Source organism: Pelodiscus sinensis, chromosome 19, assembly GCF_049634645.1.
Source record: "Pelodiscus sinensis isolate JC-2024 chromosome 19, ASM4963464v1, whole genome shotgun sequence".
NCBI lineage: Eukaryota > Metazoa > Chordata > Testudines > Trionychidae > Pelodiscus > Pelodiscus sinensis.
Window position 1 is genome coordinate 27,296,082 of NC_134729.1, and position 25,746 is coordinate 27,321,827.

Here is a 25,746-nt window from a genome sequence, read left to right on the forward strand (position 1 = left end):
AAAACAAGATTGTGCAAGCATGTTACAGAATTTAGATCATGAAGGTAATGCATTTTTCCACAAAATAAGAGTTAGATTTCTATAGATTTTATTTATGAAGGAAACTATAAAGGTGAATGCACAAACACATTTAAGATGCTAGAGCAACTCTATTTAATTTAGATTGAGGACTATGAAGTATCCCAATACCCTAGCACGAGATCTTTCACACATTTATTATATACAGCACACTGAGAATTTTTTTAAATTCCTTCTGTAGAGTCTTTACTCAGAAAAAAATAGCTATTGTGTAGGAAAAGCACCAACAGAGTCAATGAATTATGATTCTAGGAATTTAGATTTCTTCATATGCAAGTGTATTTTTACTGGTTTATTTACATACAGATAACCACAGAGCTACACAGAATTGCAATCTTTCAGAAACCTGCTTAACTGAAGGCATCAAAACCTAACACTAACAATGGTGAACTAGAATTTGGATATATGTATGCATGCTAAGAGACTAAGCTATGTGAATAAATTGTCCCTACCCCAAAAGCTATAACGTACATCCCTAGATGCAAGAGGAAGATAAATGAAAAACACCAAGAATTTAAGTGTGTAAGACCAGCACAGCATTTCAAAGGGAAAAAACAAAAGATTCGCCAGCCTAAATTTGTACTCACTATGGTACGATCAATAGTATGCAGGTAGTAAGAAACTGGTTTCCCAGTCCATGAAACCGACCCTTTCAGTGGTGATAACTCCACAACTCTCATTATAGTGCCAATATCTGAAGGAAAAAAGACAGTTAGGAAATCAAGGTTAGCGTCCTTAGCATTCTGAGGATGCTTCTGCCAGAAAAGCCAGTCCACACAAACTCTGACCAGCTGCATGGTGGATTTAAAAATGTGCACATGCACACACTTACTTAAAAGGGAGCTACATGGGATACACACACAGCCCTAATGCCAAGTGACTGAGTTTTCTGAGAAGATATATTTGGCCACATTATATGGTGCTACTTTAACTGCTCAAGTAGACCTGGAAACTCTGTGGTCTAATTTATATATTTTAACTAATTCTGTGCTTTTTCCACCTAGAGTTTAGCTAAAAATCTGTGGAATTCAAAATGCATCTTCAGGGTATGTACTGTATTGCTTTTATTTTTCTGGCACATACACAATCATCTTGGACCAAAAGTAGCAACAGTAGGCTTTCAATCTGACAATGAGCCCAACTATTCTTTCAAAATAACTGGTTTGAGGAACCCACTGGCAATACAGTTACAACAGTATGGACATGGGGGACTTAATTTTGTTAGAAACTTGTCACATATCCAGGCAAAAGCTTTGGCTGTAACCAAGGCTTTAAACCTAACTACAGAATGCTGTAGTCAGCAAATGCTTAATTCAATGGCATGAATGTGTAGGAGAGATTACAGATACTTATTTCTTCTGAAAGACAATAAACCAACTGAGTCTGAATGTATACGAACATTACATAAGGACAAATACAAGGTTTAGGATATGCTCAGTAAGATCACTTGTTTAACTAAATTTTTTTAAGTCTGGTCTGGCTCAAATATTAACAGTTCACAATCCTGCTGAAAGGGCATAACAAGTGGGGTTCTGCACAGTCTGTTTTCACCGGTTCTGTTCAGTATCTTCATCAATAATTTAGATGATGGGATAGAGAGTACACTTATTAAGTTTGCAGATGATGCCAACCTGGGAGAGGTTGCCACTGCTTTGGAGGATAGGGTCAAAATTCAAAACGATCTGGAGAAAGAGTCTGAGGTAAGTAAGATGAAGTTTAATAAGGACAAATGCAAAGCACTCTACTTAGGAAGGAACAATTCATTTCACACATACAGAATGGGAATAGGGTTGCCAGATGGCTGAAACCAAAATGCCGAACTCCCGCCCTCCACTTCTCCCCCCGCCCCCAAAAAAAAAAAAACTGGGAAAAAATTCTGTTGGAGAAAAAACAAGGGGAGGGGGAGAGACTAAAGCTGTTGAGCATTAAACAGCATGTCCCCTTTAAGTTCAGGGATAGGAACAAGGGAGTCGTTGAGCACTAAGACGCAGGGGAAGCAATACTGCTTCCCCTAGGTTTTTTGGCCAGCAGCCATTTTGTGCTAGCAGCCTTGGGGAACCAGGTAAGCATGAGGGCTGGAGTTGGAGGACTAAGGGGGGGGGGGGGGGGGGGGGGCTGGGGACCAGAGTGGAGCTGGGGGGAGGCGGGGCGGGCACTGAGTGTTTGTAGGGTTGCCAGCTACCTGGCATTTTCGCCTCCTGGCCAGGGAAAAATTCAGAAAATACCAAACGTTTTAGGTGTCCGGTATTCTCTGAATTTTTTTTTTTTTACCGGACAGGAGCCAAAAATGCCAGACTGTCCGGGTGAATACCGGACACTTGGCAACCCTAAATGGGAAGTGACTGTATAGGAAGCAGTACGGCAGAAAGGGATCTAGGGATCATAGTGGACTATATGAATCAACAGTGTGACACTTTCGCAAAAAAAGCAAACGTGATTCTGGGATGCACTACCCAGAGTGTTGTGAGCAAGAAACGAAGTCATTCTGCTCTACTCGGCACTGATTAGGCCTCACTTTGATTACGGAGTCCAGTTCTGGGCACATTTCAAGAAAAATGTGGGAAAACTGGAGAAGGTCCAGAGAACAACAACAAAAATTATTAAAGGCCTAGAAAACATGAGCTATGAGGCAAGGCTGAAGGAATTGGGCTTGTTTAGTTTAGAAAAGAGAAGACTGAGAGGGCACATGATAGTGATTTTCAAGTATCTAAAAGGATGTTACAAGGAAAAGGGAGAAAAACTGTTCTCCTTGGCCTCTGAGGACAGGACAAGAAGCAATGGGCTTAAACTTAAGGGAGGTTTAGGTTGGACATTAGGAAAAATTTCTGTCAGGGTGGTTAAACACTGGAGTAAGTTGCCTAGGGAGGCTGTGGAATCTCCATCACTGGAGATATTTAAGAGCAGGTTGGATAGACAGCAGGGATGATCTATCTAGAGGGTGCTTGGTCCTGCCAGGAGGGCAGGTGACTGGACTCGATCTCTCAAGGTCGCTTCGTTCTAACATGCGATGTTCTATGAAATATTGCCCTCTAATGATTTTTAAGAATGCCCCAAAGAAGATGGATACAAAAAGCTTTAAAAGAAGGTAACATTATTGTCACCAAAGCAGTTTTATTAAATACACATTTAACAGGTCAGATTTTAAAAGCAAAGCAGTAACAGGAGGTGACTGCGCCAGCTGCTTCCTTTAAGGGTGAGGCTTATTGGTTCCTGCTGGAGCAGCTCCCTGCCCAGGGGGGCACCACAGACGAGGGGCACTCCCACCTGGCTGGAGCAGCCCCTGTCCAGGAGTGGGGGGGAGGGGAAAAGAGGAAAGACCTGCAGCCCTGTGTAAGCTTTAATATACAACTGGAGCTTTCTATTGATTTTTTTTTTTTTTTTTTTAAGGGGAAAGAGTTATACCGAACACCACACAGTCACATTTAAGCAGAGAGAAGTGAATCTTACCACTCAAGTTTCGACTGTTTATTCTAAAGTTTAGAGGTGCAAAAGGCTTTGAGGACACGATTCTGCCACCTGGGAAAAAAGACATAAGCGAGCCAGTTACCACTACTCTTTAACCAAAATTCTCTGGAGAAAGAAGGCTAGATGCTGCTTTACATTTAGTATCTGAATAGCAACTATGAGAAATTGTATTAACGCCACTGAGTCACTTTCAAAAAGCTTGAAGTTTTTGTTTAAGATATTAAAAAAAAAAAAGCCCCAAAACCATCACTGCTAGCACGTGCGCACACACGCACCTCTACCTCAAAATATTCTAAAAATAATTATTCCCATTTTGTTGTCGGGAAAATATAGCCACAGAGACCTCTTAATGGCAAGGGACATGCTGAGGGGTTACAGGAATCTCGAGTGTGATATTTACATTCTAGCCTACAAAAGTGTGTCATGTGAGGTCTCAAATAAAAGCTGATGTCACACCAATCATAGACTTCACTGCAAAATGCAAGCACAATGTTACGCAAGGAGTCACGTTAATATACAGAAAATGATGTTCTTAAAGTCTGTAATTTTTTGCCAGGGACCACTTAAGAAATGTTTTAAGTGTCTCTTGTTTTATTTACCTATGTCCTGTAGGTGCGGAGCTAAGTTCCTGGTAAGCTGTACAGCCACTCAGCTGCCTATGCCATGCAGATGCCCAAAGAACCCATCCTGGGACCTAGGCCACCCCAACTTAGCCCAGCCTCTTTTACAACCTGCCATGGCTGGTGGAGGGATGGCCTCCAGCCTTTGAGTGACTTTACTCACACCTGGCCAGGGTGACCCAACTCTGGCTCCAACGCAGTCCTGGAACTGCCATGGCAGGGAGAGGTCCCTCCCCCAACTCCTTCAGCCCAGGTGCTGCTGTGAGGGGGGAGGGAGCGAGAGAGCTGGAGGAGTCCTGGCAGTAGCCGTGGAGCACCCTCCTTCCTGCCAAACCCCTCAGCCCTATAGCCTGCACCCCCAGCTGGAGTCCTCACCTCTCTCACCTTGACCTGAGCCCCTCACCCCCAGTCCCATCTCAGAGCCTGCACTCCCAGCCAGAGCCCGTGCACCCCAAGCCTGCACTCTCACACAGGACCCCTTGACTTCACCCCTGCCATGGGCATTTTGTTGTGTGCACCAGTGTGGAGGTGACGTGTCACGCATCACCTCCATACTGGTGCACATAACAAAATTCATTCTGCTCTGGGGTGGGAAAAATTAGAGGGAACATTGGTGTGGAGTATGTATTAGATAATATTCAAACTTGGAGGGAGTTACCATTTAATACTCAGATCTTTTTTTCATAAGAAGCTGAGCCATAAAAGCTAGCAGTTGGAAATCTCTAAGAATGCCATGATGATCTTTTACGTGGCTGGGTTATTTTTAGTTCACTATGTTTGTTCCACCCCTTCAGTCCTTTGGACATGTGACAGTTTTAGTTGTGACAGATATTACAGAAATAGTGATTTAACCACTCTTGCAAGGCAGATGTATAGAGTGGGCTATCACAGTTTGAAGTAGCTGTGGGAGTGCTACTCACACAGGATTATTCCCTGTGAGGCCAAGCCCAGGCATAAACAAAATAAGTAAATTCCATAACGTTCTAGCTGTGTCACAAACCAAGCAAAGCCAGGAGAGTTGCCGTATGTTTGAATCTCTAGCTTTACTTCAGAGTCGGGCATTTAATTTGTATTTAGTTGGAGGCATGAGACATGGAAGCATCCTACTCCAGTGGCTGGGTACTGGACTGGGAATCAGGAGACCTGGCTTCTCTTCCCAACTCTAATTCTGGTGTTTGGGGACTGGACTCATTGACCCAGGAGATACTTTATGGTCCTGTGTTCCTAAGACCTTCAGCAAGGCACTTATTTCAACTCTGACATTCCCCAGTGGAGTCCAGGGTTCTGAGGTACCTCACCTGCCCTTAGGGTGAAGCAGTCTTATCTGTGCCTGCCAGGGGTCTAGTCTGAAACCGCCAGCCTGTGGCGCACAAGCACTACTTTGTAGGCCTCACTCCCTCTGCACAAGCTAGTGAAGGGAAGCCCTGAATCCTGGGAGTTCCCTGTGATGTCCAGCCCCTCCTGGCTGCGTGCTCATTGAATGACCAAGTGTACTGGTCCCAAACAGCTTGTAGGATCAACTCAGGATCACCACTTTGCTTCACACCACATCTTAGATACATTTATCGTGAAAACAAGACTGCCCCCCCCCCCAAATGATCAGAGATTCAAGTGATGGTTAAGAATACTGGAAGTAAAAAATTATATTTAAAACAGTCCTAGCACACTTTCTACAGATTAAACTGTCAATCTGCTCTCTAAAGAAGTCTGTTACACCCCTTTGCCTTCCCTGCCCTTCAGGGGTTCTCTTCATTTTCATCCAAACCTGGCTGAGACGCCTCTTTCACAAAGCAAACTTGTTGTTCATTTGCTTCCACTGTGAAGTGCTCCAGGGCATTGCCATATATTCCAGAGCAAGCCTTTGATGAGTAAATAATTTTTACAAGCATGATTTTAAAATTGCACTGCCCTCCCATTTTTTTCATTACTTAAGTTCTCACAATCCTTCATTAGCATTCAGTTCTGACTAGTGAAAGGTGATCCACTGAGAACAATACAATACGCAATTTATATTAAAACATGCAATTAGATTACCTGGTTTTCAGGTGGTAAGGAGCCCCTAGACCGGGGTGGGCAAAAGGGACTCCACGGGCCGGATCCGGCCACCCGAGTGGCTTGATCCAACCCATGGAGGCCCTGCTGCTCCACCCCCCCCACCCCCCACCCAGGTCAGTTAGGGCCTGGGTATGGGGGGGGAAGTATACCAAGTTTCCTCTTCTCTACCCCTGCCTTGCAAGGAGCGTGCAGTGCTTAGAGGCACCACGTGCTCCTGGCAGGGTGGGAGGAGGCTTCGTGTGCTCCTCCACCCCCAAGCCCTGATTGGCCTGGGGACAGAAGGGGGTGTACACAAAATCTCCTTCCACCGCCAGGGGCATAGGTGCCCAGGGGAAACCTGTGGGGAGGGGCAAAGGCAATCCTCCACCCCCAGACCATTCATGATCTGTGGGTGAGGAAGCAGGGAAGTACCCTGGCTTGGCCCCTTCTGCTTGAGGCCCTGCCAGCCTGACAGACTGAATGACTGCTCAGTGGCACAGTGTGACTGAACTCTGCAGCTGCTGGCTTCCAGAGCCATGCCTAATCCAGGAGGCCACAAAGCCTCTTAACTGCAACTCACCTAATTAATTTAGTACTAGTTGAACATGTTGAATTGATCTTGTGCTGTGTCTGTACTAAAGATCACACACACACACACACACACACACACGGATACTGAGTCTACCAGCCACACTCACTCAAGGATACTGAGTCTACCAGCCTAGGTCAACTCACTGGGGCTTGTACTATGGAGCTAAGCAGTGTAGCTATATGGCCCCCAGCTGAAGCCTGGGCTCCGAACCCAGTGAGGGGCCATGGATCTCAGAGCCCAGGATCCAGCCAAAGTGGGGATGACTGCACCATACAACCTTACTTTCGGCCCTGCAGCACAAGCCCCAGTCAGCTGACAGACTTGCTGCCACAGGTCTCTTTTTGCAATGTCTACAAACCCATGAAGATCCAAGCCTTATCACAACAAAAGCAGAGGCATTGCAAATTTTCACCGCCCCGGCCACCAGTGTCCTTAAGACCTGCATGGAGAGCTACTCGTAGGCAGAAAAGGCAGTCCAGGCTCCAAGTCCATTTAGACCTTGCTTTACTTATTGAGAGGAGGTAAAATTGCCAATTAGTAGCCACTGTGGCAGCTGTCCACACATCCATTCCATTCTGTTCCTCGTAAACTGGTATCTACCAACCTGGCTTTAGATAACTATAAAAATGTCATCACCGCCACTGCAGGACCACAGATTGATGCTGAAGGATCAGTTTCCTCATTAATAACCCCACCTGAACCCAAGCATGTAGTATAGTACATAATAACTAGTAGATAAAGTAACCAAATGAAACAAAATGAAGCCCATCAGTTTGGACAGTGACATTGAGTAAAGTGTGAATAGCAAGTTAGGATTAAAAGATTAATGGTTTAGGACTTTCAATGTTAATTGAGGGACGTGATTGCTCCATCTTTTCTAATATGTGGGCAAATTCATAGGACAAAGATCTATCACCCCATCCCAGTTTGGTTCACAATGAATTTTTCTATCAAGTACAGCAAAGGGCTCTGAGGACTCTTGTTTCAGAGGCACTGATCTAGGGTGTTAGTGCAGGTTTTTAAGCACAATCATCATGTTGTTTCAATACAGAACTTTGCATATAAATAGAGTATTTAAAGCTGAAAAACACATTCAGGATTAAATATTCAAAAAATGTTATGAAAAATGCTGCCATGGAAATACCCTTCTGCCACAGAAACAATGTGCACATGTATATAGCAGGAACATTTAGAAGAATGCAATAGACATTGTGGGGCGTCTTATGATTCCAAAAGACTTTTAAACTGGAAGCTGGCTGCTGGAGATAGCAAATCAGGAACAGGCAGCATGCTGCAGCAGCTAGTAAACACTGAATCCACGTACAGCAACTCACAGCTACTACTGTGCAGCAAAAAACGGCAGAATATTCAGCAGCTCCCGCAGGAAAGAGAAAACCAACGGAAAAGAATTTAAGTTCGATGTGTTACCTTCCTTCATGTTTGCAAATCGCTCCTTCAGTTGGTGATCCACCTCAGGACCAAAGGCAAAATTATTCACAAAAATAACACTGCAAGATAATGGTCTAGTTATTAAACAGGAACAGACAAATGGCATCTTATTTTATACACACTGCTACCTCTATGAAATCAACTACCTTCTATGAATGATGTTCACGGTTCTGAAACAAGAGAATACAGTGTATCCAGAGGGTGGATAACTATTTTACTCAAGAAACAGAACATTTCTACTTGCAAGCTACATAAAGTAATAAGCTAGAGTCAGCATTCACCGTAACATTTTGGTAAATAAGTACATGTGAAAAAAGTGTCATATTATGATACTTCCATTAATCAGATCAGCAGCTTCCGTGCCATGAATTCATAAGTTAAGAACTACACTGGCAAGTTTCACCATCATAATATTAATATGGTAGACTTCCGATAATCCGGAACCTATGGGACCTAGGTGGTGCCGGATTATCAGATATGCCAGACTATCGGGAGGTACTATAAACTGGTTTTTATTTATTTATTTAATATATATATATATATATATATATATATATATATATATATATATATATATATATATATATATATATATATATATATATATATATATATTACACACACACTGTATATAAAGTATTCTTAACCCTTTTTACTGTACATACTGTATACAGTATACTGTAATGTTTTAGTTTTTTTTAAGCCTTTTTTACCCTTTTTGCTCAGTTCAGCGGCTGCCGCTGTTACCTTGTGACTCATTTTTTGACGAAGCTCACTCACTAGGCTCTTGCCATTTTGATGGTGAACTACTGGATGCAGGACTATTGGGAGTTTTACTATAGTTTGTTCACTATGCCTCCATAATGTCTGGTGGCCTTTTCATGGTGCACATGAGCTTAGCTACTGCTGACATGTTGATGGGACTTGTTAAATCACACTTAAGAAGTGCTGACAGCCCGTCTTGACAGATATCTACTGAATCCTATTATACTTTGGTAATTTGAAGAAGTATTCACAAGGAATTTATTTACCAAACACTCTCTTAATCCCATAAATGACGGTGAAATACAACAGGTCTTTTCAGAAGATTAATACCAAGGCATTTGGGTAGACAATCTTTCTCCTAGCTCTCGCTCAACAAATCTTAGGCTACTTCTACACTGCAAGGTTTTTGCGCAAAACCCCGTGGAGCATCCACACCACAAATGCACTTTTGCTCAAGTAAATCAACAGTTAAACAGCAGAAGAGAGGGCTTTTGCTGGTGTAGGTAAACCTCCTTTTACGAGGCATAACTCCCTTTAGCGCAAGAGTTCTTGCACAAAAAGGCAAGTGTGGACGCTCCAGAGAAGTTTCTTGCGCAAGAAACTCCTATGGGGAAAAAAGAGAGGTGATCTGATGGCCATTCTGCAAATGGCCATCAGAGCTTTCTTGTGCAAAAGCATCCATGCAGTGTGGATGTTCTCTTGCACAAAAGCACATCAATGTGCTTTGAGGTGTGGATGTGCTCTTGAACAAGAAGTGTGTGCGCAAAAACACTTGCGCAAAAGGCTTCTTGCACAAAAAGCATGTAGTGCAGATGTAGCCTTACTGTCCTCAGATTGTCTTTGCCTCTCCTACACTTGAAACATGTGTGTCTTTCATGGTTGACGGATTAAATCTCATCACCCTAAAAAATATTTAAGCCTTGAAAAATTGAGAAAATTACAAGAAGACATGACAATGCAAAGGTGAAAAGTGTCATGAAGTGGGGGGAAAAAAGACCTTCAGCCATAAGCAGTAAGAAACAGGACATATTACAAATGGTGAATATATGTTACACAGTTAATTTTGAAATCATTTAACTTTGGGTCTGATATTGTGAGTTTCCAAATGTCTTCTACTGGCTTCAGTGAGATATAAGTATGCTTGACACCTCTCAGAAGTTATTCAGTCTCTTGCAGGATCAAGCTCTTCAAGATACTTTTTCCAGACAATGCCATCTATTTTGTAAGGATTTATTTCTTTGCAAAGTTAACTAATTTGTTGTATTTTCTCCTTCTAATGCCTCCATACAACAGATACATACATTTCTAGACATAGCCAGAGCTATATATAAAATCCACAATTTTAAGAACACCTATGGGAGAATAAAAAAAAAAAAGATCTTTGTGCTGCCCACCCCTACTCTTACAGATATGGGAAATCTTGTCTGGCAAGTAAAGCCAAAAGTGCATGCCTTTTATCCTGCTTCTCACCCCCTATGCAAAAAAAAGCCCCCAGAATTTTAAGGGGAGAAAGAAAAGAAATGAAGTAATCTGAAATCATTTTTAAAATGTTTGTTTAGATGGAATATTTACTATGCACATTGGAGACCAAAATAACTTAGATTTCCCCCTTATTTGGTTTAGTGCCTTTTCAGTGCAGACTGCTAAAACCACAAGTGCAGACAGTATGAATAATAAAATGCCACACATCTTGCTTAAGCATCAGCAGTCGCGAGATAAGAAATATGAACAATAATTATGGGTGTGCAAAAGTAAACGCATTTTTAAGAGTTTGAACCTTTGGAATGCCTTATCTGCTTTCTTAGAAGCACAATTTAGATTAGGTAAATTATTCTGTCAGATTGGGGATGGTGTCATAAAAACCTTTAACCAAATGAAGTCGCTAGAAGTGCTCTTAAAAATCCAAGGGAAAAAAAAGGCCATCAGCTAGGATGCTGCCTCTGCTTACAACCGAAAATGAAAGGGGAAATTTCACTTTATTAGGAAATTGAGCTGGGTCAAAATATCCATTGATCAATCAAAAATAAGAGCAGATGTTGATCAATTTGTATTCACAAAAGCAAATTCAAATGACTACGGCTTGAGAATGAAAAACCTTTTGCTTTATGATCTTTTGTGGGAGGGAGGAGAAGGTCATGGGACAGGAAGGCAACCAACTACATATGAACCAAACTAACACAGAAATCCTTTACTGCCACTGATCTACCACTGTCTTTACGTGGAATAGCAAACAATCCACAGCATGAGATCTGATCTGGTCCACCCTGAACTTGAGTCAGCGCTACCACTGCCTTCCTTGCTCAGGGGCGGCTCTCATCCTGTCCTTGGAGTCAATGTGGAAGTGGGCACATGAACCAGTCATCGTATGATCTGCTCACAACCTCACTGCAGTGTTTGTGCTGCTGAAGTGATGTGCTGTGACCCCTTGGCAGACAATCACTCCATTGCACTGTGAATACTGCCAAGTGACAGTGGCCAGCCGAAGCAGCATACGCAGCCTCCACCCCGTCCAGGGCCAGAGGAGGAGAGCCGATTCCACTGGAGCCAGCACTAGCAGTCTGGTTCTGCCAGGTTGAAGGTAGGGGTGTAAAATCCCATTTAATCAGTTGATCTGTTAAATTTTGTGTTTAACTGGCTAGCCACTTAGAAGGGGCCTGCAGCAGATCGCAGCACAGATAGAGCAGCCCCAGACAATTAGCTGGTTAACCATTCACATCTGTAGGTGCATCTAGTGCCTATATTCAAAATGGTTCTAAAGACATAGGAGAATTGGAAGGGGTACAGAAGGATGTATGTGTAAGATGCAAACACCTAATGAGTAAAACCATACCACACTGCATGGCTGGGACAAGTCTGCCCACAAATTAAAAGGCAGCCCAAGAAGTTGAACTGGGATACATAGTAATGCAAAAACCAGCCTGGCAGACGCCTCTTCTGTGTGTGCTTTTAAACGAGGTCTTGGAAACTATCCATAACTTGCCACAGCCCTGAAAAGAGTCTCAACAAGCCTCTTCATAAACGGTTTTCTATCCCTCCCAGCAACGGGGTAGTCTAGAAGTACATTTGCATTAATGTATTTTTCTTTTCTATCATATGGTACCTGATTAGTATCTATGAACATGTCTCTATGAACATGTCACCTTTCACAAAAATTTAGGAGTGTTTCCCTCTTCAGCAGCAATATGCTGTAGTAAAAAAACTACTCCATCTCTAAATGCAGATCTTCAGTTTGCATAAATATTCAACTATTCAAGAGAATCATATATAATGGAATAGCCAATTTCAGTTAGCTCAGCCTTCCTATCAAGGTAAGCAGCTCTCCCAGGCATATGAAGTGCCAGTCACTCAAGCCGGCTTGCGAGAGTCACTGACACAGAAAGGAAATGCTAAGACAAAAGGGGCCATCTTCAGCTGAGTAAGAGAAATTTATGCTGGGAACTCCAATTAATACTTCTGGGAATGCATGAAAAACCATTCCGCCTGGCACTTATCAGGCTCTCCATACTATTACTAGTCTGAAAGTTCATATATAAGCTTTAAATATTAGCTATGGAAATTCAGAATCACGAGCTGACCATCCTCAATTCCCATTAGAATATACTGACAAATATTACCAATTCATAAAGCTATAATCAACTGTTCTACTGTACCTTGTGTTTGCAATTCTCTCTTTCCATTCTTCTGAGAGGAAATCACCTCTCTCCAGCTATAAAAAAAAATAGACAAAATGTAAATGTCTTGCAGCTTTGTACACCGGACAAGGCAAGGTTCACATTACTAGACTAACTCTGTAATGCTAGTTATGAATAGGGCCACCTGAAATCTTCAGGAAATGCCTCAGAGCCAACTACCCCACTCCATTCAAACAAAACAAAAACAAAAACAAAGCTTCCCGTGCCACAGCTGTCCTTTGACTCCTAAGGATAACCATTGGCTACGTCTACACTGGCCCCTTTTCCGGAAGGGGCATGTAAATTTCACTAGTCGTCGTAGGGAAATGCGCGGGGGATTTAAATATCCCCCGCGGCATTTAAAAGCCGGAAAAGAGCGTCTAGACTGGCCCCGATCCTCCGGAAAAAGTGCCCTTTTCCGGAGGCTCTTATTCTTACTAAGTAAGAATTATTCAAAGTAAGAATAAGAGCCTCCGGAAAAGGGCACTTTTTCCGGAGGATCGGGGCCAGTCTAGATGCTCTTTTCCGGCTTTTTTAAAAGCCGGAAAAAAGCGGTGGACATTTTTATTTAAATGCCGCGGGGGATATTTAAATCCCCCGCGCATTTCCCTACGACGACTAGTGAAATTTACATGCCCCTTCCGGAAAAGGGGCCAGTGTAGACGTAGCCATTCAGTGTGTGGCTCATGCCTTATTTACTGCCTACCATGCCAATTGTGCACCACCACACAAGGTTTTATTGATTCATTGGTTTCTCCATTGGACTCATCTCAGCAGTACCCAAGCGCATCACATACATTAAATGAATCATCTTCTCAACGCCCCTTTTTTGTCCATCATAGGGGTGCAGCAGGAGGGGGAGAGAAGACTCAGCCTGAAATATGCAAACATGTCTACGAGTTTCCGTTTCCTCAGTGGCTGGGGGCTAACGCTCAGGCCCCAAAGATCGGATTTTTCAGGGATGCTGAGAGTTCACAGCTCCAACTGCAGTCAGCACAGAGCATCTCTACCAGACGTACTACAGGTACTACAGCTGCACACCAGCACTGATGCAGCAATTCTAGCATAGACTTGCCCTTGCTTGATGTTTGAAGTATTACCTAAAAATTACTAATTTGCAGTATTCTCAGTAATTACAATATAGAATACTCCAAATACTAAAATGGCTGCACTTGGTTAATTAAGAAAAAAATTTCAATGATGCTGGTTATGACAGATATCTAGTATACTCTAAGGATGTTAAATAATGGCTGACTAATCAAATAGTCGATGCATTTTGCTCTATTATGCAAAATTTAAGTCATTATTCCTGAGAAAGGGTAGACAAGGCACATGGTAGTCTAAGTACTATCTGTAAAAAAGAATTCTGCAATTGCTAACACTGGCACTGCTGTCCTTGGTGTTAATGTTGGGAGCACTGGATGGTTTATCAGACTATTTAACATGGTTATATAGCTCTGCGCAGAGTTATCAAAACAATGGCCTACATTAGGGTGCTCACTAATGTTGTCAGTTTAGAAAATTCCGCAGAGACAGGGCAATAGAGTAGTCCTCTCCACCAGATGAGATGACACGACAAAAATTCCTAACATCAGTACTTCAGTGAATTTTACAGAAGGTGGTGTACAGTCTCAGGCTACATCTACACTGCAGGCTTCTTGCGCAAGAAGCCTTTTGCACAACAGTTTTTGTGCAGAAACTTCTTGTTCAAGAGCACGTCCACACCTTTTGTGCAAGAGAGCGTCCATACTGCATGGATACTCTTGCACAAGAAAACTCTGATGGCCATTCACAGAATGGCCATCAGGACACCTGTGCTTTTTCGGATAGGCTCTTTTTGCGCAAGAAACCCCTGTGACGCATCCACACTTGCCTTTTTGTGCAACAGCTGTAGGAGTTATGCCTCATAGAAGGAGGTTTACCTACACTGGAAGAAGCACTCTGTTCTGCCAATTTACTGCCAACTTCCTTTCACAAAAGCACATTTGAGGTGTGGACGCTCCGTAGGTTTTTGCGCAAGAACAGCTAAGTGTAGACATAGCCTCAGCAACAAAAACAATGCTGGAATCCATCCCTTCCATTTGTAGAAGGCAGGAGTTATCAAAATTTTACAGCAAACAGCAATAAGAATGTGGAACAAGGTTTAAATATCAAACTCCATGGTAAGAGAATGAAAAGTTTCTTACGGACCTAAATTAGAAGCTTTCTAAATGAAAGCAGCTGGTCAGAAGATGCAAATGCAAATGGATCCATAATTTCAGTCTCTGACCACTAGGCTAAAATACTCATTCTAAGCACAAAGCTTAAACACACATTTTATAGTCATTCAGCTCTGTTAAACAGAAGAGTAACTATCTTAAACCCATGCTCTCTTACTGCAGAATAAACTTCATTTTAGGGATTGGAATAAAATGGAAAGAGGAACTGACAAACTCCTGAACATTTTTAAAAGCTAAAACAATCATGTGACACCAAGAGGGACTGATAAATGCATGAGTCAAACACACTTCAGTACATATACTTTTTAGGCTCTGCCAAAACCATGTGAAAGTACACTTTCAATGTAATTGTCTGAAAGACTTCAAAACTTCTGTCTGAAAATCTTATCTACCATGGTTACAGCTAGTATCTCAGATGACTGACAAACGTATTAGAGGGCAAAACAAATTATTTCTGTTTACTTTGTACATTTGACATCACTGTGTTGATTTAGTTTCACTTGTCTCCCCACAATTACAGTTTCTCCTGTCTGTGTGGGGCATATACTATAAAGCCAATCACTTAGTTGGAGGATTTAGGGCTGGAATAGCATCAGAAATAGTGCTACATACTTGCTTTTTTTTTTTTTTTTTTTTTTTTTTTTTAATTACAGTGACTAGATTTCAGGTACTTATAAAAATAGTTGTGACCCCAACTGTGTTATAGATTCATCCTGCCTGTGCAAACAGAAAAAAGGTATTTTAACCAAATCAAGGAATCATGTTTTAACCCTGATAAGGCACATTCCTGGGTTAAACATGAAAATGTTTTCTTCCCCATCTACCCAGCCAATAAGTAGCCATATTATAAATCAAGAGGACCACATAACCATATTCAAACATGGTTATTTTTATATTCCAAGAGGTAGCCCATGTTTAGCCAGTGCTTGGGTAAAAACTGCTCCAGAAATGGCAGACTGGCATAGAAAAGGGTAGTAATTTTGGCCTCCATCTCCTCTATAAAAATAGCCATGTTTAAACATGGCTGTGACTCAACTGTTTTATAAAACAGTTTCCTACATCCAGTTAGTAGGTACATTTCTCAATATGGAAGCAAAGAAGGGGCTTCTTCACCAGTTACCCACCAGCATTTATTTAAAAGCAGTGTGGAAATCGTATGCTTTTTTTAATGCCAGTTTCTGAATCCTGCTGATGAATTCTCAAGCCATTTACGAGCTTCTACCCTTAACTGCAGCAGTATACCTCCTGCCAACAAGGCAGGAGAACTGCCTGCTGTGAAGTTTGATGACTGTGGTATAAGAGATGCTTTTTAAACTATTATTTTGGGAAGCGAAGAGATCTAGCTACCGATCACCTCTTGTGACATAGCAGCACTGCTATAGACCTGACCTTCACCAATCCCAAGGGAGAACACTAAGTGAGATCTCTCAACAGGACCCAAAACAACTGGCCCAAACAAGAATCCCCAAATTTCACTTGGAAGAACTGGTAAGGAAATGTGTGCTCTTCCATGGTAATTAAAAACCTACCCAGCCAGTTTCCGAAGGGCTATTTCATGCTTAAGTACAGAATGCTGTGCTGTCGAGGTCACACAGGAAAACCACAGCCTGACAGTGTGAGATGGCAGTAACAGCAGTAGGGATGCACTCAGTCTCTTTCAATCATGTACCCCTCCCTCCCACAGTGCGCGCTCTCACACACAGAAATGTAATCTCCTTAGTGAATAATGAATGGAAAGGACCATCTGTAATGCAGATATTTTCATCTATTAGACAAGGCAGGGGACCTGCTTTATCTAAACTGATAATTAGCTCACTGAAATCCACTTCAGAGAGCAGCCAGCCCCCACTGTTTCTAAATTTAGAAGCAGAGGCAGGTTTTCCCTCAGGTTTTCAGACAGATCTGTTTGCTCTTTGGAGACTGCAGGAATATGCTCACAGTAGCTGAAGTCTGCAACTCCAAGCAAACTGGCATGTCACACCCCTACGAAGCAATAAGAAACACACTACTGCAGGCCTATATTCATTATAACAGATAACCATAGCTGCTTCTAAAGGCCAATCCATTTTCCCAGAGCTTTGGGCTCCAAAATCTAACAGGAGCTAATATTCTCTTCCCCAGACCCGCATTAGATGGCTCTGCTGTAAAGCTCTGACTGCACAGTCTCATTCTAGCAATCGCTGGGCAAAGTGCTTGGCTCACAAAAACAGGTCATTCCGCCTGGAAAAGTACACGTGGTTATTTTTAAGCCCGTGTTCGTTGCAAAAATAACTAGAGGCAATAATCCAAACCTCTGAAACGTGGCATTATGTCAAAGCCACAGGGGACATTTGGAGGGCTTTTCAAATTCCAAAACATCAAGTTTCCCGCTGAAATAGGGCATTCAAAAATATCTAGGACAAATACACATCCTGCCCACACCCTTACTGCAGACAGCTCAGTTAGGCAATGGAAGCTTTTATGCACAGGCAATGACCGTTACGAGCCTGCAAAATACATCCGTGCAAGAGGTATCAAGGCAGCCTGTTTTTGTTCTGAAGGAAGACTTTTGTGAAAGAGACAACACGTGACTTCCAGGCCACACCCAAAACCTACCAGAAAAGCTAGGTGAGGCCTACAGGTTACAAAGAGGGGGAAAAAGACACTGGTGTAGGGAATACATATATCCACCACTAATGCACACAAGCTCAGTTGTGGGGGTTGGACAGGATGCATAAATACCTTGGCAAGTGAGGTTTCCTTCTATGATACAGTCTGCTTATGTGGGGGATAAATCAGATACACAACTCTAAGCAGCCATTAGATCTAGCTAGAGCCTCAAGTGAAATCTGGGAAGTTAGAATCATGCATATATGATTGCAGAGCACTTGACTGCTCTCAAGGTACCTTCTAGTCCCACAATTCTATAATCTGGATTCCCTATTCCCCAGGCACTCCTGTCTCCCAGATCAAAGTGATGGAAAGGTTGGATAAAGAACACTATGATCCAAACCACCTTTGATTTCAAAAAGCTAAAGCCAGACAAACAAGGTTTTACAAAACAAGAGCGAATCCTAGTTTTACCCTCATCTTTAACCAGATTTACAGTAGTGTCCACACTGGATTTAAAAGTTCAGCAAGGAAACTGGAGCAAGACCACTTGCTATATATGGATGCCCTCAAGATATTATAAAAACAATGAGCAGTCCTATGGCATCTTAGAGACCATCAAAGTTATTAGGTCATCAAGGTTTCGTGGCTAAAACCCACTTCATCAGATGAGCTGGAGAGAAAAATGTATGTATTTATTTGTGCTCCAACTCAATTGATGAAGCTTTACCCACAAAAGCTGACGACGTAATACATTTGATAGTCTCTACGGGGCCATAGGACTGCTCTTTTTTTTTTTTTTTTTTTTTAAAGTTACAGACTAACAGCCACTCACTCCGCAGGCTTTTTACGAAGATGGGATTTGGGGACTACAAAAATGGCTAACATAGGGACTCCATGGGAACTTGTATACCACGATTTGGGGGGCAAGAAGGAACTGCTCAATCCAGCAACATCCATGTTCCGGCATGATTTTAATTAGCTGGATGTCCACTTATGAGTGAAGCTAAATTTCCTGCAGTCCCTTAACATTTCTTTACAGCCAACAGTCCTAGCTCTAAGAGTTCTGCATTGTTATTTAGGTCTAAATGTACCCCTAACTGTTTTCTAAGAGTCCAGTAAGCAGCAATGCTGCTAGACAATACCGACCAAGTCAGGCAAATTCCCTGGTTCGGCAGTGGTCAGGTCCCAAGGGTGCCAGACTAGAGAGGTTCAACCTGTATAACACTGACCCACCTCTTCCCATACCTTAAGAATCTGCGTGTCGTCCTTCATTTTATGCCAAGGCTCAGGAGTTGGAAAGAATTTTCCCCTATGGCTAGGGCAAGCTCTTTTTGGCAGTAGGGGAAGAACAGAGGAATTCCTCTGTCATCAATCCAAACTAAACCAAAAAACTTCAGCCTTTCAACCATACTGAACATTAAAGATGTGAATTTGACCTCTTCCCCCTCCCCCACCCTGCGCACAGACTCCTCTCTCCCCAGCTCTGCAAGTTTGCACATAACTCCTCTCCTGGTGCACATGTGTAACTGAACGAACCCTTTCCTATTAAGGAAATGGTAAGACAACCAGTGGAAGGCATTGAGGACACAGAACTCTCAAGACAGACCATGTAATCACCCAGTTCAAATCGCATAAGAAAAAATACTGACTTCCTCAGATCAACAGGTACCTTGGAAAAAAGTTTGAAACTAACTTGAAAACTGCCAAGGAATAGTTCCAGTTTCATGGAAATAGACACCAGAAATGTTATTCTACAGACGAAAACAATGAACAAATTAACAGATGAAAGAATGGGGTTTAGGTTTGTAGTGGAACACTCTTGCCCAAAAGCCTAAAGTAACTCAGTGATATAGGATGTCCTAAACAACAAGTAAAGGCATTAATCGCCACAGATGGTGGTTATTTTTTCCAACTATTATATAGAAAATTTCTGCTCTCATGCCCAAGATAGGAACCCCCTACCTTTAAAAGTTTCAGTAATAGCCCATGATTAGTAGCTGTAGCTCAGCAGGTGCCTTGAACTCCAAAATACCTCAAGATGTTTTGCACCAGCTGGAGAACTTTACAATGCAATTATGGACTGACAAGTGACCGTGTTAAAATATCATCTTACTCAACAGGTCAGCCTATGTATATATTCTGACCATGCAAATTCTCTTTACTGATTCTTCTCACTAAAATATATTTTCATTTTTTTATTCTCGATAGCACTGGTGACCAAATGCAATGGGACTACAGAAAAGCAACCTAGATATTTGTATTTACTTATTTAAGTCTGTGAATCAACGGACTCATTAATTATGTTCTGATTTCAGAATCCACTGCCTGTGATGATGCTCCATCCAGAAGAAAGAACTACTCAGTTCTCAAATTCCAGATCACATTTGTGGGATTGGACGAGGGAAGACCCATCACCTCACTTGTAAACAGAGCACACTGGATATGGAATCAATGTGAATCTCAAGCTATTATTATTGGTCATTTTTTCAGAGTACGAACACAGAGCCAGTTGTACTAAGAATTATGGATACTTGGCTGTGAGAAAAAAAAATCATGCAAGAGGAACAACAGGATTTATTGCTCTCTCGTGTCTGTCAGTTTTGATCGTTAGAGCAAGGCAGCAACACTGTGTACAAACTCAATACCACTGTCCAAAGTTATACAAAGCAGCTGCAAGCATTGGAGACTTATTCCCACAAATTTCTGTCAACCTTCCACTCCCTTTCCCCTATTCCCCAACTCTTCGGTCTTCTAAAATATTTACTTTATCTTTTTAATCCAGGTGTATGAAATGGAATTTACAAAGTTAAATTCTGGTGAGTCACAAACCACCCCAATCCTTAGTCATATTGATGATTATTGTCAGACTGGGCTCTTGAGAGCTGTCTGGGAAGTAGTGCTCCCCTTCTCTGAGACATAAGAGATGGTGGTAACCTAGACATTTTACAAGCAGCAAGCAAAGCTCTAAGTGCAGTTGCATTGTCTACCACCACTACATTCCCTGCATCCAGAGGAAGCTTTTGTGTCTTCCAGTGCATTCTAGTCACGATTATAACAGCCTGTATTACCACAGAGGTAGTGGATGGAATTATTGTTTTACTGCCAAAGACAAGCTGGCTTCACAGCATGTTGCCATGTGGAGGAACTAAATATAGAAGGATTTAGGACTCGTTTCCCTTATCCAATATCCATGCCACAAGAATTATGGAAAGAGTCTTTACAATCCACCAAGAAGTGTGTATCCGCATATATATGTTGGCTCGGAGGGGAGAAATTGCCAGTTATTTTATTAGGGTTAGAGATGCACATACATATGCTGCCCCCAGATTCATGATTAAAAAGGGATGATAGCTGCCAAAAGAGAGCAAGTAAAACTCTGCCATGTATGACAAGGGGATGGAGATGAGAACGTTTTGACCTAATGTAAGACTCCTAAACCCGTATTTAGGCATCCGTGTATAACAGTTGCTTCCCCGGGCACTCACTAATGGATCTAAAAGTGACTATTACAAAGCAATTTCAAAACCAGCTTGAGAGAGAAGCTGCAGAACTTGGTTTCATGTACAAGTCTGACACCTGTAATCAATGTTTGAAAAAAGACCTGCCCTGGATGGGTGCTACATTCCACACCCAAATGACATAGAAAAAAAGTACCGGGTACCTATAGCCCATTGTATTAGCCGCATTTAGCATGGACACTAATTGACAATATTTCCTCCCCCATTTTCTTTCCCTCAACATCTCTCTTTCTTTGCTATTTTTTGGTACCCTGGATCCCTTAACTCCATTCATCTGAAGACATGGGTTGTGCCCATGAAAGCTCATACCATCATCTAGATTTTTTGTTAGTCTAAGGCAGGGGTGGGCAATAATTTTTTGCCCACTTCAAAAATTTCTCAAGTGGCCCCTGGCCGCACCAGAATGGGGCGAGGCCTCAAGTGGAAGGGGTGGGGCTGGGATACTTCCGGGTGCCCCATCCCCAGACCATGATTGGTCTGGGGGAGGGGGAGTGCCTTTGCCGGCCTGCCCCATCCCTTCCCCGTGCTGGGAGAAGATTTCCCACACTCCCCCGCCCCAGGCCAATCAAAGCCCCAGGGCAGGGAAGCATTCGACGTTTCCTCCACTCTCTCCCCACCCTTATAAGCATTTATAAGTGCCACGCAGCCCTGGCAGGGCAGGAGGAGGCGTCGCACGCTTCCCCACCCCCAGGCCAATCAGGGCCTGAGGGCGAGGGAGCGCGTGAAGCCAGGACTGTGCGGCACTTATAAATGCTGCATGCTCCTCTCAAGATGGGGCCAGGGCAGCGGAAACTGTGTGCGCTCCTCCGCCCCCCAAGCCAATCAGAACCTGGAGCGGCAGAGCAGCAGGGCCTCTGCGGGCCAGATCCATCTCTTGGCAGGCCAGATCTGACCCACAGAGGCCCCTTTTGCCCACCCCTGCTCTAAGACTACGTCTATACTGCACCATTTTTCTGGGATACCAAAAGCAATGCTGCATCTAAGAAATGCATCCACGTTTTTGGAAAAATTTTGGAAAAAGGGGACATGTTTTCGCCATCCCTGTAAGCCTCATTTTACGAGGAAGGAGACATGGCTCAAAAGAGCAGGTTTTTCCGAAATTTCGTGCCGTGTAGGGATGGAATAGTGTAGTCAATTAACCAATAAACCAAAGCGTATAGATGAATGCTATAGACTACATGCATTTTCCCCCACACACACACCTGCCAGTACATGTAGCAGCAGGCTGGCCAACAGCCCAGCCTCGTGCTGAGTCCAAGACCTAGCCCCACTGTGGCTCTGCATTTAAAGTGTATTAGGAGCCAAGCAGGCAGGTTCAGTTCCGGCTCATGCCGCATCTGGGATAGAATCAAAGCTGGAAGAGAACTCAGGAAGTCATTAAGTCCAGCCCCTGCCCAAGACAGGACCAATCCCAACAGGAGCTGCTGCCATCCTGTGCTATTGCCTCTGTATCAGGGGTGACAGGCAGCCAGTCCACGAGGAGAGCTGGTTTTTAAACTGCCTCCCCTCGCGGAACTGCTCTCACCTGGGAACCCACGTTGCTGCCTCTGATACAGAAGCAGCAACATTGAGTGGCAAGGGACTCCTCAGGAGTGAGACCGGAGCACGTTGACTTCTATAGTCCCCGGGGTGGGGCCAGAATAGTCAACTAACCGATAAGAATTCATGGGATTAATCAACTATTGAATTAACCCATATTTAACATCCCTAGTGCCATGCAGACATGCCAAATCTCAGAAAAGCCTCTTTCGAAATTGCGGTTTGCAATTTGCATATCTTTTTCCAACTTTTCTTTGTAGACTAGACGTAGCCTAAGGTGCTGAAGAACTACTCGTCGTTATTTACATTTTTTTCAGTTACAGACTAACACTGCTACCCCTCTGAGTTGTTTTCAAAATCTTTTGTATTGGTGACCCCATTCACATAAGCAACCCTCTGAGTTGCTTTTACAAATGGAGGAGGAGAGTAATCCAAATTAATGGGGACTCAGGGCTGTCAGCCTCATGGAGCTGACAGCTCAAGATGCCCATGTAACCACCATGTGATCCCTTGAGGGTCATGACCCCAGTATGAGAACCCCTGATATAGAAGGTGGCGTAATATTAGTGGTGCCATGCACCCTCACTGCCACTGACAAGTGGGAGCCCATCTGCTCAATACCATTGAAAAAGCAAGCAAGCTATCTGGGAGCCTTAAGTTAGGGGCACGCGTAGGAAAATTTTGGCCTCGGTCTTTACCATTGGCTTTTATAACCTTTCCTCCAAAGAAAAGAACAAAAATAAGGAGTATTGTTCCCACTGCAGCTTCAGATTCTACCACATGTAGTATACAGTGTGGCCATAATCACAGCCTCAAGAAATCAATATACATTTCAGCTTAGGTTCCTTCCCTAGTTTTTAACTTATATGGAGCATAAGTGAAATGCCTTCAGTGAGTACTTTTCATATCATGCCAGCTGGGTAGCACACGGGACGAGTGTCATACGACTACTTGCTGGTAAGGGAGGCATGCACACGGTTTTACAGCAGGAAAGTTTGCAACTTTGACATTAACCCAACTGCAAATTAGCCTTGCCCAGGAGGATCAGAATATATAAAAGGAATCATGTCCCACGCTACATGTCTGTTTCAGTAAGGGATATTTTGAGACAGGCAACATTGTTATCCTAGCCCAACAGACGGCCTATGTCTCAAGGAGAAATAGTAGAGCCCTTTCATTACCAGGCTGACCCCTGGACATTAGACTGTCATGAGCTTTACATTCTCTGCAAATGAAGAATTAACATAACCCTCCTTGATGCCAATCCCCAACTACCAGCTAGAGACCATTGGATAATATGGTGTGGAAAGCAATGGGAAATTCAAAAGCAAGTGGACCAGACTGATCCAGTAGCTTAGTTGTAGAGTGCTGTGCAAAAATCACATGGAAGACCAGGATCTGTTTCCTGGTCAATTACTCCCATGCTAGGTGTGCTACAGCGATAGCTCACTAAATCCCTACAGAAGGGACAATTCCCTAGAATCACTCAATGGCAATTCCTCAAAATGATCAGGGAACCACAGTGACCCACTCATCCCTCCATGATTCAGCATATGGCAGTATGGGACCGCAAACCATTCTTTTTTAAGCAACAGTTGCAATAAATGACACACAAACAACCTGGGGTATTCTCAGGGCTCTGAGAGCACCACTAGAAAACAGGATTATATTAATTTCTCCCAAGTAAAAGGCTAATCAAGGAACAATTTTCCTAATGATGTTCATGGGAGCAGAAAACAGCTTGAATAAATGCAAGTTAATAATAAAGAGGTTCCCAGGAACTGCAAAATTTCCAACACCGCACATCAAAATGTCATGAGAGTCCAGACGAGGGCTCTGGGCAGATGTATTTTTGAGAGCCTCGCTCAGCAGCAGCAAGGTAAAGGCCAGGAAGCAATCTGACTCATGCTGCATCTTGGCTGGAGAACAGGAGGAAGGGGACCTATAAATTCTGAACATCAGCAATAAGTGGAGCACAAAGATTTTCAGCACAATTTCACTCACTGTGTATTCTGCATGTTTTTTCCCATACCATTTCATCCACTTTCTGAACTCTCTGTCCATCGTCTAGAAGAGGGAGGGAAAACAAAACCACCCATTAGGAATCTCGCGATACCAGTCGCAGGACAGTGAGAGGAGAAGAGGCAACTCTGACAAAACTCTAGCAGTTCTTTCCATTAGCACCTTAACTGGACTGCGAAAAAATCATGTAGGCATACTGAAATTCTATTCTTTTAGTTCCTTACTGGGGACAAAGTCGGACTTATTCTCTGCTTTCCCCTCCAGAGAAGCCTTAAAGACACTTAGAATTGACATTGCTCAGTAGTCTGCCAAGGATGGTGCAACTGTTGCTGTTGTGCTACATAATCCCAGAGCAAGCAGGAGGCAGTGAACGTAATCCTATGGGAGCCTAGATAGTGAAGAGGAGAGGTAAAGACAGTCTAATTAAGGTTAACAAGAAAGCATAAATAGTAATGCTTCGTCCCATTGCTATTGCAGTTGCCTTGCAACACACTGCCAGCAGTTGGGGGGGGGGAGGGAAATGTGTCAATCTATGACTTGAGAGACTACAGTTGCATAGGCTGACATGGCACCTGTAGTTCAAAGTTGGTAGTGGGTTTCCATTGCCAGAGAGGAGAAAGGAGCTGAAAATCCTTCACATCCCAACAGTCTGGGGTGAATGACAAGCAGCACCACTATTCTTTTCCTATAGACTATGGAAAGTGCTATTCTCTGCTATGGCAGTGAGGGTCAGTTATACTGGTTCATTCCCATTTAAAACCAAAATGGATGTGTACTGAAATTGTGAGTTTCTCACTCTTCCAAGACCTGCTGTAAATGCAAAATATAGATCCAGAGCTCAGACTGGGAGGAAAGAAATGGCATTCAGGTTTCATCCACCATCTGAAACTCCATTCAGACACAGATCAGCTGGAGGTTTCTGATGTTATGTCAGCTGAGAGACATTTTTGCTGACATCTGAATGCCCATTAGGCTTCAGAGTTAACACCAGGCACTCCGCACCACTCAAATACTGTTTCCATTTCCACAGTCAAAGAAACACTGAACTGTCAGTAAACATTTTGGAAGTTTCAAAACTATAGACTGGAAATTTAGTTTCCCCTCCCACGATTTAAGTGAAAGCTTAAAAACTGTGTAAAAGTGAATCAACGGCCATTTGTAAGCGCTGGAACATCATGGTAT

The 25,746-nt window shown here is 43.0% G+C and overlaps 1 protein-coding gene across 5 annotated transcripts in view; it reads right to left on the reverse strand.

Annotated features, from left to right (window-relative positions):
- Window positions 1-25,746, reverse strand: part of DOT1L (DOT1 like histone lysine methyltransferase) — a 115,337-nt gene that overhangs the window by 44,176 nt on the left and 45,415 nt on the right. For all 5 annotated transcript variants that reach the window (XM_075903195.1, XM_075903196.1, XM_075903197.1 and 2 more), the window contains exons 7-11: window positions 24,547-24,609; window positions 12,654-12,709; window positions 8,218-8,297; window positions 3,526-3,594; window positions 666-772 (exon numbers count right to left, since the gene is read on the reverse strand). In XM_075903195.1, coding sequence (XP_075759310.1) covers window positions 666-772; window positions 3,526-3,594; window positions 8,218-8,297; window positions 12,654-12,709; window positions 24,547-24,609 — 375 coding nt within the window. The remainder of the gene's footprint in view (window positions 1-665; window positions 773-3,525; window positions 3,595-8,217; window positions 8,298-12,653; window positions 12,710-24,546; window positions 24,610-25,746) is intronic.